At 36.3% G+C, this 14487-nt stretch overlaps 1 protein-coding gene across 6 annotated transcripts in view; it reads right to left on the bottom strand.

The window, feature by feature from the left end:
- Positions 1-14487, bottom strand: part of MYOF (myoferlin) — a 66187-nt gene that overhangs the window by 38885 nt on the left and 12815 nt on the right. For all 6 annotated transcript variants that reach the window (XM_042862893.1, XM_042862887.1, XM_042862889.1 and 3 more), the window contains exons 4-12: positions 9326-9434; positions 8049-8133; positions 5799-5962; positions 5150-5278; positions 4031-4093; positions 3892-3942; positions 2342-2372; positions 1802-1917; positions 404-530 (exon numbers count right to left, since the gene is read on the bottom strand). In XM_042862893.1, coding sequence (XP_042718827.1) covers positions 404-530; positions 1802-1917; positions 2342-2372; positions 3892-3942; positions 4031-4093; positions 5150-5278; positions 5799-5962; positions 8049-8133; positions 9326-9434 — 875 coding nt within the window. The remainder of the gene's footprint in view (positions 1-403; positions 531-1801; positions 1918-2341; positions 2373-3891; positions 3943-4030; positions 4094-5149; positions 5279-5798; positions 5963-8048; positions 8134-9325; positions 9435-14487) is intronic.

Below are 14487 nucleotides of genomic sequence, written 5' to 3'. Positions count from 1 at the left end.
TTGGCACATGCACTGCATACTCAAAACCAATCATAGAACATTCAGCATACCTGCAGACCAACTGTGCTTGAATGTTAATTATGTGCATCTAACTTCTGTGATTGGATGAAGGCTAATGAACCACCTCTTGAATCCCACTCATCAGATGAACATCACTAATCCAGTGGATGACATTAAATTATCCACTATAAGAATTAAGAAGATATACTGAGAACTACCAAAGGGCTGAAATAGGCTACTTAAGCCATCACAGAATTATTAGCTCAAGCAGCAATGTTTTATGTTCCTGCACAGCTAACATAGTTAGCTGTGTCTGAGCAGCTAGCGTAGGTAGTTCTATTATGTTAATTTTTCTAATGTGCAATCAAATACACCAATAGGCACATAGTTAGAATCTACATACTTTGTGGAATGTCCTCAGCTCTGTAGATTTTGAGAAGGAAAGTGACCCATCGAAGTGCAATTCCAGCTGGAAGTAACAGATTGCTCTCCACATCATCGCTTTCATTATCTCTTTCCCTTTTTTCAACCTGTTGGGAGATACAATGGTACACAGCAGATAGTATCTAAGAAAGATAGAGTTTAACATACAGGTTTAAGGCAATTATTTAAACTGGTGCCTGCAGTCCACTTCAGGAAGAACACTGTTATCAGTTCCATTATAAAGAATGAAATTTTGTTGTATTATCAATCAAAAAAAATTAATTTCATTTAAACTATTTCATTTAGTTTTCACCTCTATCCAACTTATCACAATCACACTTTTAAAACCATTATCATCTGATGATCATTAGTATACTCACACAAAATGCCAACTTCATGCAATTTTCATACTCATCTTGAGATTAATATTGTGGTAAGGCATCATATTACAACTAGCTAACATGTACAATTCTGATATAATTTACCAGAACTTACTGTTTTAAAAATAAAGAGATCAAAAACTTCACCATAAAAAACTGCAAGCATCACTGTTATATCAAGAATCATTAAGACAGCACGAACTTTAAAGATCCTTTCCAACCCAAATTATTCCATGGTTCTATAACACGGAACAACAAGGAGATACTCCATGATTCTAGGGACCACATTACGTTTAATTAAGGAAGAGCAGAATGTAGAAGTCTCAGGCAGGGGTAATAGCAGAATTGAAGCTACAGAAAACATTAAGGGTTAAAAAAAAAAAAAAAAAAAAAAAAAAGGTGACACAGGAAGAGGGTCTGTTTTTACCTTGACAAGACAGCAAACTGTTAAGGACTGAATTTTTAGTAGCAGTAGTTACTTTAAACAATCATTCTTTCCTATACATCAAATTAACTAACCTGAAACTATTGAATGGCCTGATTTTCACCAGTTAAGTATTTGGAGCTTTCTGGTACGGAGGTTTCTCTGCATGCTCATCTACATTATGCAATAGCTGAGACATTCCTGAGTTAGTCTTTCAACTGATACCAATATCCTGCTCAGCCTGATTACCAGTGTTAAGTAGAATTACATATTAGCTCACATGCAGCACCAAGATAGCACATTTCTGCTTCTTCCAGGACATGAAGAAATACCTACAAATGGTTGATCAGCATATACAAAGTTTGTCCAAAGGTTGCTTAATTGGAGAGGGTAACACTTTGAGAGTCACTTAGTACTGGATGCCCCTGAAACAATTCCTAAGTATTTCCTTACTTTTACACACTGCTCACAGAAGGACTTACACAGAATCCATGAAGTGTGAGGAGGAACATGAATACATACCATGAATGAGGTGCAGAAAATAGAAGCAAAAAAGCATATCAGTCAAACTTACTGGTGGCTCATCTCCAGTTCCCAAGACAAACATGCTGACTTTCATATAGCCTTTAGCTCCTGAACTTGTATCCTCAGGATCACTCAGCAAAAGCCATTTTCTCATCACTGCATGGCCTAAAATTAAACAGGCAAAACTCACCTAATAAAACCCATTTCACAAAAGGCAAATTTCATAGTGTCAAAGCTAACTATTTAAAAAAATTATCCTGTCTTAGGTCTCAGTATCTACATTCAGATGAGACATCTAGTACAGCTAAAAAATTAAATGGCATACTAGTACAGTGACACAATGAACAAACAGTTTTGCAGTGCTTTAAGCACTTCTAAAAAATGTCTTTGATATCAAAATTAACATACAAATTTTAGTGCTTGTTCTTCATCTTGAAAGCACTGAAAGGAATTACATACTGGTTTTTCTTTTTTTTTTTTTTTTTTAATACTTTAAGCAAAGTCTCAATTTACTTAAGAAATTGTAATGAAAATGTTTTGATTTCAAGTTTCAAACTAGGAAAGAAGTTATGAAGTAGCTGTTACTTACCAGGTTCATCATAGATATAGCCAATGTCAATCTGCAATAAAGAACAAAAACTTCACATCTGAAGATAGATAGAAGCAAAATGGCTGGGAAAACTCCTTTGAAGTTTTTCCACAAGCTTGGGACAAACAGGATAAAAGTTTACACAGTATATTCTTGGGAAGAAAAAGAGAAAATGCCCTACATTGACAAATGAGGAATTTTGAACAGATATAGCATCCAAGAAAAAACACCATAAAAGATGTATACAGTCTAACAGAGATAGTTAATTCCTTCTTTCTTTGGATCTCTGGTTTTTCCATTTATCAGAGACAGAAGATGGAGTTAGCTTATCGCTTTCTTGAATTTCCGGATTTTCCCTTAATTTTACATTCATAAAGCAAGAAAACAGTTCTGAAAAGCCTTTCTCCTGCTGAAAATCTAATCCTTCAGTTGCAGAAATTAAACTCTTTTTTCTAATGAATTGTTTTTCTTTTATAAGAGATAAGCAATATTTCTTCCACTAGGCGAAACCTGGACAAGATTGCACATACACCACTACTGTATTAATTGTATCAGATTTCAAACATGTTCAGGAAGGTTAAGTATGTCTGCTCATGGCAACTGGAGCCAGTATTCCTCGCAGGTCTGAAAACAGTCATTTTTTCTAGAGTGAATTTCTCCTGCGGGGGTTACTCCTGAAATTTGTGCAGGAACAGAAAGCATTTGAAGTACAAGCTGTCATCTGCTTATTTTTCTTAGTGAATGAACAATCAGAGCAACACTTCACTGTTGGAACACAGCAACATTCACTGTTGGAATCACTAGAAATTATAGAGGAACTAAGCAGCAAGGAGCAAAAGCTGCCAGATTTGCGTCATAATCTTCATATAAAGAGCATTCTTCCATACGTATCTGGTCTAGAGATGTACTGATTTTTTTCATTACAAAATAAGCAAATGTAAGACAATCAACAATAATACTGCAAATGTTATAATGGAGAATTTGAGCAAGCATTATAATTAGCATGTGAACGCTTTGTTTGTACTGCTTTAGGAATACCCTTAATAGGGCAGATATTTACCTCCCAATATTGACTGTAACACATACCAATAAAACCAAACACACTATTATCATGAGAAGTTACTTTAAAAGGTTTTCTGTGATCTCTTTTACTTAAGCTTCTGATCAAATTTACACTTTTCTGCACCATTTCAGAACCTGCATCTTTATGCTGTCGTGCCAAATAATCAGCCTGTTACTTTTTGAGTAGAACAACTACATTTTGGAAAATAGGTTTTTTCACTTGGATTACAAGTGAGAGAACTTGGTATATAAAGCAGGTACAGTTTTCTTCTAATTTAATTCTTTTTTTTTCTTTTAATCTACTCAAATAAGAAAAGCAATTACTAGTGGTTAGAGCAAATAGTCTCTAGCATAACAATCAAGGCATCAGGTAATTCTCTGGCCCCATGATAAAGCACTATAAATTTAAATGCTTAAAACAGAGACTTCAATAATTTCTCTTGTTTATTTTAAATTTGGTCAAGATACTGAAGGTGTTTCATACCCACCTTAAATTCACCCATTAGACAGTCTGCTCGAAGGGAGTAAGAATCATACACCTATAAAGACAGACATGAATCAGGAATGCTCCTAACTAATTATGACAGTGAAACGGCCAGAGAATCCCATATGCACTGCCTTCCTTACCCGAATGCTAATTGTTTCATCAAGCAGCTCTAAAGGAGTCATGTGGACATTGTAGAAGAATATCTGTTAAGGTAAAAACAAACAAAAAAAACTTGTCTCAAAATGGCAAACATATAATCCTTTGAGAAGAAAATCTGAAAACATGACCTTAGAAGGCTTACAAAGCCTAACCTGTTATCATATTTTCAGTCTGCTTCTGTATTGAAAACATTATATAATTATTTACTACAGAATTAAAAACTGAACATGGTAAATAAACTTAGTACAAAACAGAAGACAGTCAAGACTTCCACTGAAAAGAATGTAGTAGGTATAGTTGTGTCGGAAACTTTGAGCACTGCCTTTGCTCTGCACTTCATGTTCTCCTCAGGGAATTTTCTGCAATTGTAGAAGTTTTGTTCTCTAGGACATTCAATCCTAATTTAGTCACCTCTGCAATAGCTGTCAAGAAGGTTTTGTGTAGTGTTTATAATGATAATCATTTTAATGATTTGCATCTTTGAATTTCAGTGCTACAGTAAAAATCTGAGTTGGACAGCATGAGGATAAATACACTAGCTTACTTGCTCTACTTATAGTATGTGCTTTACCAGGTTTGGTGTTTGAGCTCAGCCATACTTCAGTTCATACTCTATTCAACAAGAAATAAGGGTACATAAATATGGTCCCTCTTTTACATATTGACGAAAAATTGATTAAATTAAGGTGCAAGTTATTTTCTCACTCTTTTTTTTTTTTTTGGCCAGTATGAGTGAAACATCATAAACAGTTACTGTTCCAGATACACAATCACTTTTGTGCCCTTTAAACTGCTATGAATTCTATTCTGCCATTTCCGTATGTTTCAGGTACAAGTCTCTATCTGGAGAGAAATCTAGCTGTGCATTCACAAATTATATATAGTGAGGCAGTGACATTTCCAGATTCTGCGTGGCAGTCTTAATAAACTAAAGCACTGCACTGAAAGCTCAGTTGCAGACACCATAGAGGTCTACAGTAATTTCTTTTTTTTTTTTCTCAGTGATTTTATAGCCTGCACACAACTATTCAAAGCCCTTATTATATCACATGGGCAATAGCATCAAGGAACAGGTTCCACATGACTCTTACAACACCCACTTCATCAAAATAAGGGTTGTTTCCTCTTTTGATTCTCGTTCGGTGTGTCTGACCACAAACATGAACTTTGACGACTGGTTTTATGTTATTTCCAGGTAACTGACGGCCTTCGATGACTCTAACGCGAATCTGAGTAAACAAAAAAAGACATAAATAATCAAACATTTGTATTAGCTTATTCCCCAAGGTTTCTATTGCCCAGCAATTTCTGAATACACCATCAAAAAAAGTTAACCGAACCTCAAGTAGCTGGTAGATATGGACAGACTCCAGCAAAATTAATTATGACAGCAAATATAACTTTACCTGAATTTTACAGGACAAACTGGAGATAAGTTTTTCAATACAGTTTCTTTTTTTACCTGCTTTCACTACTTATTTTTAAAGCTGATACTGTAACTTGGTATCTTCCAACTACATAGCAAATAAGATTCACACATATTTCAGTCAGCTCTTCAAAGCTGGACGTCTCCGTAACAATATGAAAAATTCTATGGAATTTTTCATTATTTAAAGGTTTTTAAATTTAGAGGTTGATTTTCTTCACAGTGCATTAGCTTTGAATGATCTGACATTAAAAATACTCAACATAATGTGAAAGGAGTGATGTCAGAAAAAGGCAACATGCGGTATTTAATAAATTGGTTACCTGAAAATCTTGTGGTTTGTTAGAAAGGATTCTCCGTGTTTTCTTTCCCTTGGTGATGCGTCTAGCTAGCTGCGATTCCCTTGTGCCACTTGGAACTGTTGGTGTGATGCCAGCAACAGCACCATCCACAACATCTTCACAATCTCCATCATCTTCTCCATCTGCTACAGTTAAAAAACAGTGCAGATGATAAACATCTTGATGTACTGTTGTTGAAGTTTCAGTAATAAGAATCTGACACACATGAATAGTATTGAAATTATATTATCTCATTTACATCCTAGCCAAACTAGCCGTAGATCTGTCCTTATCTTGGGTGCAGATTATCTAAGACAATTAGAATTATATAATCATTTGAGTTGAAAGGGACCCTTAAAAGTCATCTGGTCCAACTTCCCTGCAATGAACAGGGACATCTACAGCTAGATTAGGTTGCCCAGAGCCCTGTCCAGCCTGACCTTGAATGTCTCCAGGGACAAGGCAACTATCACCCCATAGGCAACCTGCACCAGTGTCTCACCACCCTTAGTGTGAAAAAAACCAAAAACTTCTTCCTTACATCCAATCTAAATTTCTCTCTTAGTTTGAAACTATTTCCCCTTGCCTTATCACAACAGACCCCATTAAAGAGTCTGCCTTTAGTCTCCCTTTAGATACCGGAAGGCCACTCTCAGGTCTCCCCAGAGCCTTCTCTTCTCCAGGCTGAACACCACCAATTATTTCAGCCTGTCCTTGTAGAGGAGGCGTTCCATCGCTTGAATCATTTTTGTGGCCCTTCTCTGTATGCACTCCAGCAGGTCCATGTCTCTCCTGTACTGATGACTCTACATTTATGTGCATTACTCTTTGTGAGGTCTCAGAAGTGCAGAGCAGAGGGGCAGGATCACCTCCCCCACCCTGCTGACCATACTTCTTTTGATGCAGCCTAGGATACAGTTGGCTTTCTGGGCCACAAATGCAGAATGCTGGTTCACGTTCAGCTTGCCATCCATGAGCTGAAGCTATTTCCCCTAGCAGCAAGACTAGACTGTTGCATAGCATTGGTTTTTACTTCAGTATCTTGAAAATATGAAACCATTTATGAGTTTGTGAAGGGAAATACTGCCATTTAAAATAAAACATTGAATCCACCTCCACAGCATGCATCTGCAGAATAAGGGGAAGTTTGTTAAAACTCCTCTTTAAAGAGGGTTCTGAAATCACAGTTATCTTAGTGGAATACAGTTCCACAACCCCATGACACTACAGTACTGAATCATACAGTGAAATTCCAGTATTATGAAACAGGACCTATAAATATCTAGACCACAGAAGTGTAATTCCCTTGTGTTTTTAGCTTCCTTTATTAAATGAAGGACGATGAACATGGTAAAACATACAGGAAGAATGTGCTGTGTATGGTAGTTAGCATTAACAGAATGCTTGTTAAATTCATGAGTAAGTTTACCAACACAGGATGTTGATCACTTTGCATAATGAATTCCTCAGTGATCCTTGTAAGAGATGCCTAAAATCATGATTGACATACATTTTGTGACTGGAAGTCTCCATCTCCCTAACAACTTTAAGAATTCTTCTGCCCTGGTTGAAACATGCAACTGACTTAATACTTCATTTTTAACTTCTGATTCAGAAGTGCAGTAATCACAACCCATTTAACAGGAAATAGACATTTTACAATAATGCACTAAGAGGTGTTTGCTAACTAGCACTGAAATAATTTTCAGTTGCTGGATACTATCTAAAAACCTGTATTTTATCTGTATTCCATCATAGAATATCTTTTAAAAACTATCAAAATAATCTCATACAAATTGATTAACATTTTTAGCCTTCAAGTCCACTTTTCCACGTAACTATTCTGAATTTTAGTAATTTAACACACAACTTTTGTGTCTGCATTACCTATCCTTCCACTCCCCAAGCACATCTCTCAGTGGAATCAAAATTTCACCCCGGGAGACTCTTAACTTCATTTTTTTCCTATCTTATGTTACTTAATATCAGTAGATAATAGCGAAACTGATTTCTTCTCAAGCATATAACAGTTATTACATTTAATTATTTCTGCACAAGCATGGTCTGACTATTAGCGTAACTATTTACCTGTCAACTGAAAACAGTTGTTCCTTCACAGTTCTCTGATGAGTTGGAAAAAATGGAGGATCTCAAAAACATTCTCAGCAAAAGTCTGGTTAAAATGACACATAAGACAGCAAACAGTAATTTTCTGAAAAAAGATTGAAATACCTTCTTGTGAATTGGTCCCTCCTGGGTCATTTGGATTTGCAGGTCCAGCTGGTGGCTCATATCCTACTACCAAATCTATTGTTGCCTACAGAAAAATACATGGTTTTCAATGTTCACAACAACTCATTTAAAGCAGTGAGTTATTATTCATGTACAGTATTAGAACAACTACGTATGTTCACAGGTAATTTTATAATAAAATTTCAGACTATTGCTCTACAATTTTATTTTACAAAGTGATATATATTTTTTATATTTAGAAAAATCAGTTGGACTATACAAGTACATAACGCATTCAACAAATATTAATTTATTTAGTTTCACGATACTGATGAAGATTAGGTAACATCCTACATTTAAAATTAAGAAAACAAAGAGACAAATAACACTATCTGACCAGCAACGTAAGTCTGAAAAACAAGCAGCATTTCCTGTCTGGCTCTTTAAATTGCCAGTTCATACGTCCATCCTGGAAGTAAAAACACGTTTCATTTTCCATTCTAATTGCAGAATTGCATTTTTGTGCTTCTCTGTGGTTTTAGACGATTGAATAAAACATTATTATTCCTAGTTGCCACAGTAACATGAGGAGTCGGGAAAAAAGAAACAGACTCCATGACCAACCAACCATGATATTAAACTGTAGCTGATGAAATACTGAAATTACCCTTTAAGGCCTCTTATTATGTGAGCTGGAATGTAATATGAAGTGCCTTAGCAGCCAGTCTGCACAAACAGCAAGTTTTGTTCCAGACATTACTTTTATCAGACACTGGTTAATCACTCTGTTAAATTTAAACTCATGCTAAACTAAGTTAAGCAAGTTCTTGTGTAATTTTCAGAACTGAGCTGGAAGTAAACATTCACATGATTATGTGCTTCCTAGAATCACTGCTATGACACAGGTGGACATTAGAAAGAATACAGCAAAAAGTGAAGTCAACTTGTTACTTGGGAAAAGAATATATGTATGTGAAAATCAGCCTAGTATTAAATACACCCTATGGCTCATTGTATCTATAACACATATACAGATATGTAATACAAGCACAGAAAATAATTTAACTAACCTAGAGGAATCTCTCTGATATCAATCAGGCTGCCCATACAGGAATAATTAAATCTTGCTACAAATTATATTTGTCTAAAGCTTTTACTATGGAACTGCAAAGCACTTAATCTATACAGTAAAAATAACTTTGAAATATATTTGCTTCTTGCTGCTGGACCATTTTTGATCAAGACTACAATAAAAGCAGGAAATGCAAGCCACTCACGCCAGTTTCTTGTCCCCTTTCATTTAGCAGAGGTATGAGTTTGAAAGGGCATGATCTGCTTTGGTTACCAACAAGATCCTTAAGTGCTATGGATGCACTGCCAATTAACCTGAAATGAAGTAAATATCATTATTAGAATACAAGTATTTGTTAAGCACAATTTCCTTTTCATCCATAGCTTGTGTCTGTCAACCAAACAATTCCAGCTGTAACTTGAAAACCTAAAAGACCATTGTAGATGTCATCTAATGACTGAGTAGTGCTAATTCACATTTTCTTTTTCACTGAGCTTATAGGTACTCATTTTCTTCACAGAAGAAACACTTTTAAACAAGTAAATTAAAATAATATATACATTTCTGATTATTACATTCTGTATAGCCATCATCAGTCATGTTAATTGTTTCACTCACAGTTCTCACTGGCAATCAAATCTTTTCCTATGTAATTTTGCAAACTCTCAGATGAAAAGTACTGCATATAGATGTTACACCTTAACACACAAAAACATACACAAAAAGACACACACACACCTCTGTAATAAAAACAGTGAAACAGAACAAATGCAATCAATGTTCTTTCTACATTGTTCACAAATAATCTTTTTACCATACTCCACATTTTCAAATAGGTTTATCATGCTTTCCTCTTGGTTCTCTAATGCTTATATATGCCTCTAGAGATACCTACCAAAAGAAGATGCCCAGGAGTTACAAGTCAGACTCTCTTAAGCTGCTTCTGCCTTCTTGAAACTGCCTTTCTAATCCTCATCTTCATTAAAAAGTGAAAATTACATTTATTTTTAAACTGAGAAATTTCTTTTAGGCTGAGTTTCTATCTGTGTAGAATCACTGTCACAATGTCTGGCATTGGATTTAGTTACCAAAATATGTAGTAACAGTTAACACCTATAAAGTGGATTATTGGAATAAGTGAGATTTTTGCCAGTGAGAAACCCCTGGAATAATTTCATCCTGTAAATACTGTAAGAGAACTTTTTCAAACAAGACACCAATTTTGCTGCTGACATGGCAAAAAAAGAGATCTAAGTGCAGCCCCTTTATGTTGCTTTTTAGAGTATGGTGCTTTTTCACGCAGAGGGTAAAGATCCAAAGGCATTTGTGACATGAAGCAAGAACATTATCGTAGCCATTTTCAGGTGCTATGTCACAAGAACATAAGTTGCTAAGTACATTAGGATAGGTATAAAACACTACTTTCCTGCAAATACTGATTTCAGGTAATACATACTACAGCTTTTGCTTAGCTGTGCACAAAGCCCTATGCTTCCTGCTAGAATAACCCATTTGAACCACCTTGTAAAGCAACTCTGCTTTCCCAGTTCATTTCACACCTCCAATCCCAGTTCTCTTTTTGATTGTTTTCACTCATTCTTCTAACCTTTCACTCCTGTCTCCATTTTTGTTCCTGATATATATTGAGATAAATTGATCTTGTGATCAATACCAGGATTAATAATTCTGATAATTTTTCAGGATTCTGCTGGGTCTATGCAGTTCAGCCCTGCCATCTTTCCATTTATACAACTCTGCATGCCAGATGCAGAACTTGTCTCCAGTTCCCTGCTGACATTTCTCATTGAACTTGTAACCCTCTAGACATTCTGTATCCCAATCTACTGTTCCTTCCCTTGTCTTAATCTTTCTCCTTCTCTGTCCCACCTTAAGAAAAAACACTCTGCTGTGTTTGCATTCATACTATTGCCATTTTGTTTTATCTGCCACTTCACTGAACACTTTAGTTACTTTTCATGGGGGATACTCCAGCTCTCAGAACCTCTCCAGTCCAGCCTCCTCTCCTTCACTAAAAGGTTTCAGTGTCTTCTGAGCTAAATCACAGGCCATGCAGAACAGGTGAAGCTGTTCTAACCTTTAAAATTATCACAATTGAAACTCTGATTCCATTTCTGACACCTGCTTTTTTTCCCTTTATTAAACAGACACCTCAATTCAGTAGTGTAGTCTCGATCCAGCATTCTTTAAAAGCCATAGGAATACAGGTTATTTTCAGTGGGCATTTAATCAGTCCTAGGTACATTTTCACGTTTTACAAACTGTTGTACAGAGCTGAAATTAGCTGTACATGGGAACTGTTGAATCATGGCCTGAACCTCTGATTGATCACCTGAGACAAGCACCTAGTCAGCCATGGGAGCACAGGTGAAGGCAATTCAGCTGTGTGACCAGAAGGGGTGGAGCCTGGCTGCACCTCTTTTAGACCTCATTTAAGGGTTGACTGCCACTGAGGAAGGATCTCTTCCTGCAGAATGCTCCCTTGGGAGTTTTCCTGTGAGCCTAGGACACGGGTGAGCGTTTTCATTTATTTGCGATTATCCCTTTCCATCGTGATAATCTTTCTAGATATACAATCTGTAGATACCAGCCTAAGCACATCACTCTGTATATTTGTTGATTATACAAGCTGACACTCCGACTCCATGCATTTCTCAACTTCAGGGAGCATAAGAATCATTTTCCCCTGTTATGTAATAATTGCATTCAGTTCACAAGAAAAACTTAGATTGCAAACATCTGATATGCATTACCACAGTGCTTATACCTCCAACTGCAGTATTATTTGACATTGCCTTCAGCAGTGATTTCATTCAGCAAATCTTACCAGGCAATAATATATACTGACACAAGAAACAACAGTAGATGGCCTTTCTCAAACAGATAAAGGCTTTTCCCCACCATGTCTTAACATTCCCCAAATTGATGATCCATGGAAGTCACATAAGTCTGACATTATACACCAGAGAGATGTCTTCCTCTGCATTTGACCAAATTTTACCACACTAAGGGCAAACAGCCTGCAGGCAGTTATACTATTCAGCTGTCAAAGAGAAGTCAAAGAAGTTCATTCCATGTGACTGCAAAGCTCAAAGTGGTTAAGCCAGGAAAATCCTGTGTAGCTTAATGCCTTTTTATCTCATAGGCTTCTAAGATGTAAATATCATTGAAAGCAAGTATATGAACAAATGGGAAACAACTCCTATAAATGAAAGGTACAAATGCTTGAATGCTTTATGCAGCTACATACTGAAAGAAATCAATTTCTCTTCACTATTCTTCCTTCAATGCAAAATTAATCAATTAAAAATTCTATTTCAGATTTTCCTAATATCCTTCAACTATGACTATGCTTTTTTATTTGAAAATAAGAGACATAAGTATACGTATCTTGAAGTATCACAAAAGGGGAAAAAAAAACAGAAACAAAACCATGACTACTCAAAACCAACTAGCCATACCTGATTCTACAGAAAGGCAAATAAAATCTTTTCCCATGTACATAAGCAGAAAAAACCTGCATGCTTGCTATTATGTTTTGATATGAGCTGGAATGACTTATATTAACTTTGAAAAGAGCATCATCTGGCTGGTAGGTTCAGCAACCACACTCTCTTATCTGGTGGCGTTAACTGAAGAAATAGCTCATCAGTGGTAGTGCTTCTGAGATTTTGCAGCCTAAGTTTGTACTTCTGAATCCTCTTCTGTCCCAAGCAAATAAAAACAGTGCACGCATTTAAATACATTGTAATGTTTTCTAACACACTGATCACCTCAGGCAGACTGAGTACGACAGACCACCTGTCTGCTTCTAGTTGCCTCTAAAGTCCTTTATTTTACCCTCCTCTAACAGATTGGACAACAGTCTCCTATCTTTTCCACTCCAGCGAGACCAAGAAATCTAATAAATAGCTGATACGTATCTTAGACTTATTCTAAGCTTTAGAGAAACTTTAGGAAGTCAGTCATTTGCCTTCCTCAAAGTGCTCCTTTTCATTGGATGTCAGTTGTTCCACTGCTCCCCTGTAAGAATGACAGAACTGCTCTAAAGCTGTTCAAACCCCACTAAGAGTCAGCTACAACAGGTTGCCAGTCCAGTCTGGTTCTGATCATGTGGCTGCTCAATGGCTGAAGTCTTGTTTTTCCAAAGTAACAAGGACTACTTCAGGGTCATTGCTGAGTCTCATCTTTATGACTTTAAAGATGACAGGGGGTCTTTTAGCAACTGAGCGTTACTTCTTAACTCTGCATACATACCTATCCAGTCATCCCCAGGACTGGTACACGCAATCTGCTCGGTCAGGCAGGTCTCAAACTTTTCTGGCTTTGCAGAAGAAAAACAAAAGAACTTGGCCTGCCACAAGCAGTTCTGGTATATCACATAATAAGACCTCAAAAGAGAAATGTAACTTCCACATTCAGAAGCACATTTTTAACCACTTGAAGTATAATTTACCATACTCGGCCTGTGATACTTTCCTGTCCATAATCAATGGAAATACTTAAGTTTATCAGCATGAAGTCACTAAGCTGCTGATGCCCAACTATTAGAAATAGTGTTGTATTTGTGCTAATGCTAATTAATCTGTTAGTGGTGTGGTTAGCACTTCCTGTTAGCTGCCCAAATAAATACCCAAGAGAAGTGAAACTTCACACCCATTCCTGGATCAGGATATGCTAACTCACAGTACCAATCGTTTTATTATTCTATCCCTGTTTGGAGGTCGCAACCTGTACTGAATTCTTTGGCATATCAAGTACTCCATCTGCTTAAATACTACTTGTACTAAGTTCCAAGTGACCTTAAATCAGCTGACGTTCAAGCCTTTGAATTCTTCTGCCTTATTTTTGTGGATTTACTTTGGCAGAGCATATACTGATTGTTCTCATCAGCAAACTTGAACATAAGAGTTACAATTTCTACACTCACTCTTTCAGTATGTATGTTGCATTATAGCTTTTGTGTTACAAGACCCTCTGTTAATTATCTTGTGTTTGCTCTTAATAAACACTTTCAAGCCAACTACTTTTATCTTCTTTAGTTATTAGATAATAGTTGTTCCACGAACAAAATTTAAGAAACAATACACACATATTATTTTGTGCAAAGCAGAAAGCTCCCAAATTGAATCTTAACCAGCCTAGATCTTGCATGCAATGCAAAGAAAAGCCAACTCATGCACAGCCACTCTGACATAGAGAAGAATTCACACTACAGGATCCAACTGCAGGAAGATTCAAACAATCCAGTAATTGTTTACCTATGGAAAATACTTAAACATGATTAAATTATTTGCTGCACAGTAAGGGTGTGCCCAATCTGTTTCTCCTCTGTGTTGCTATGTTGCT

The sequence above is a fragment of the Lagopus leucura genome, unplaced genomic scaffold, assembly GCF_019238085.1.
Source record: "Lagopus leucura isolate 7727_CA_CO unplaced genomic scaffold, USGS_WTPT01 Super-Scaffold_739, whole genome shotgun sequence".
NCBI classification, from domain to species: domain Eukaryota; kingdom Metazoa; phylum Chordata; class Aves; order Galliformes; family Phasianidae; genus Lagopus; species Lagopus leucura.
Note: the sequence above shows the minus strand (reverse complement) of the source record. Positions and strands in the feature narration are given on the sequence as shown.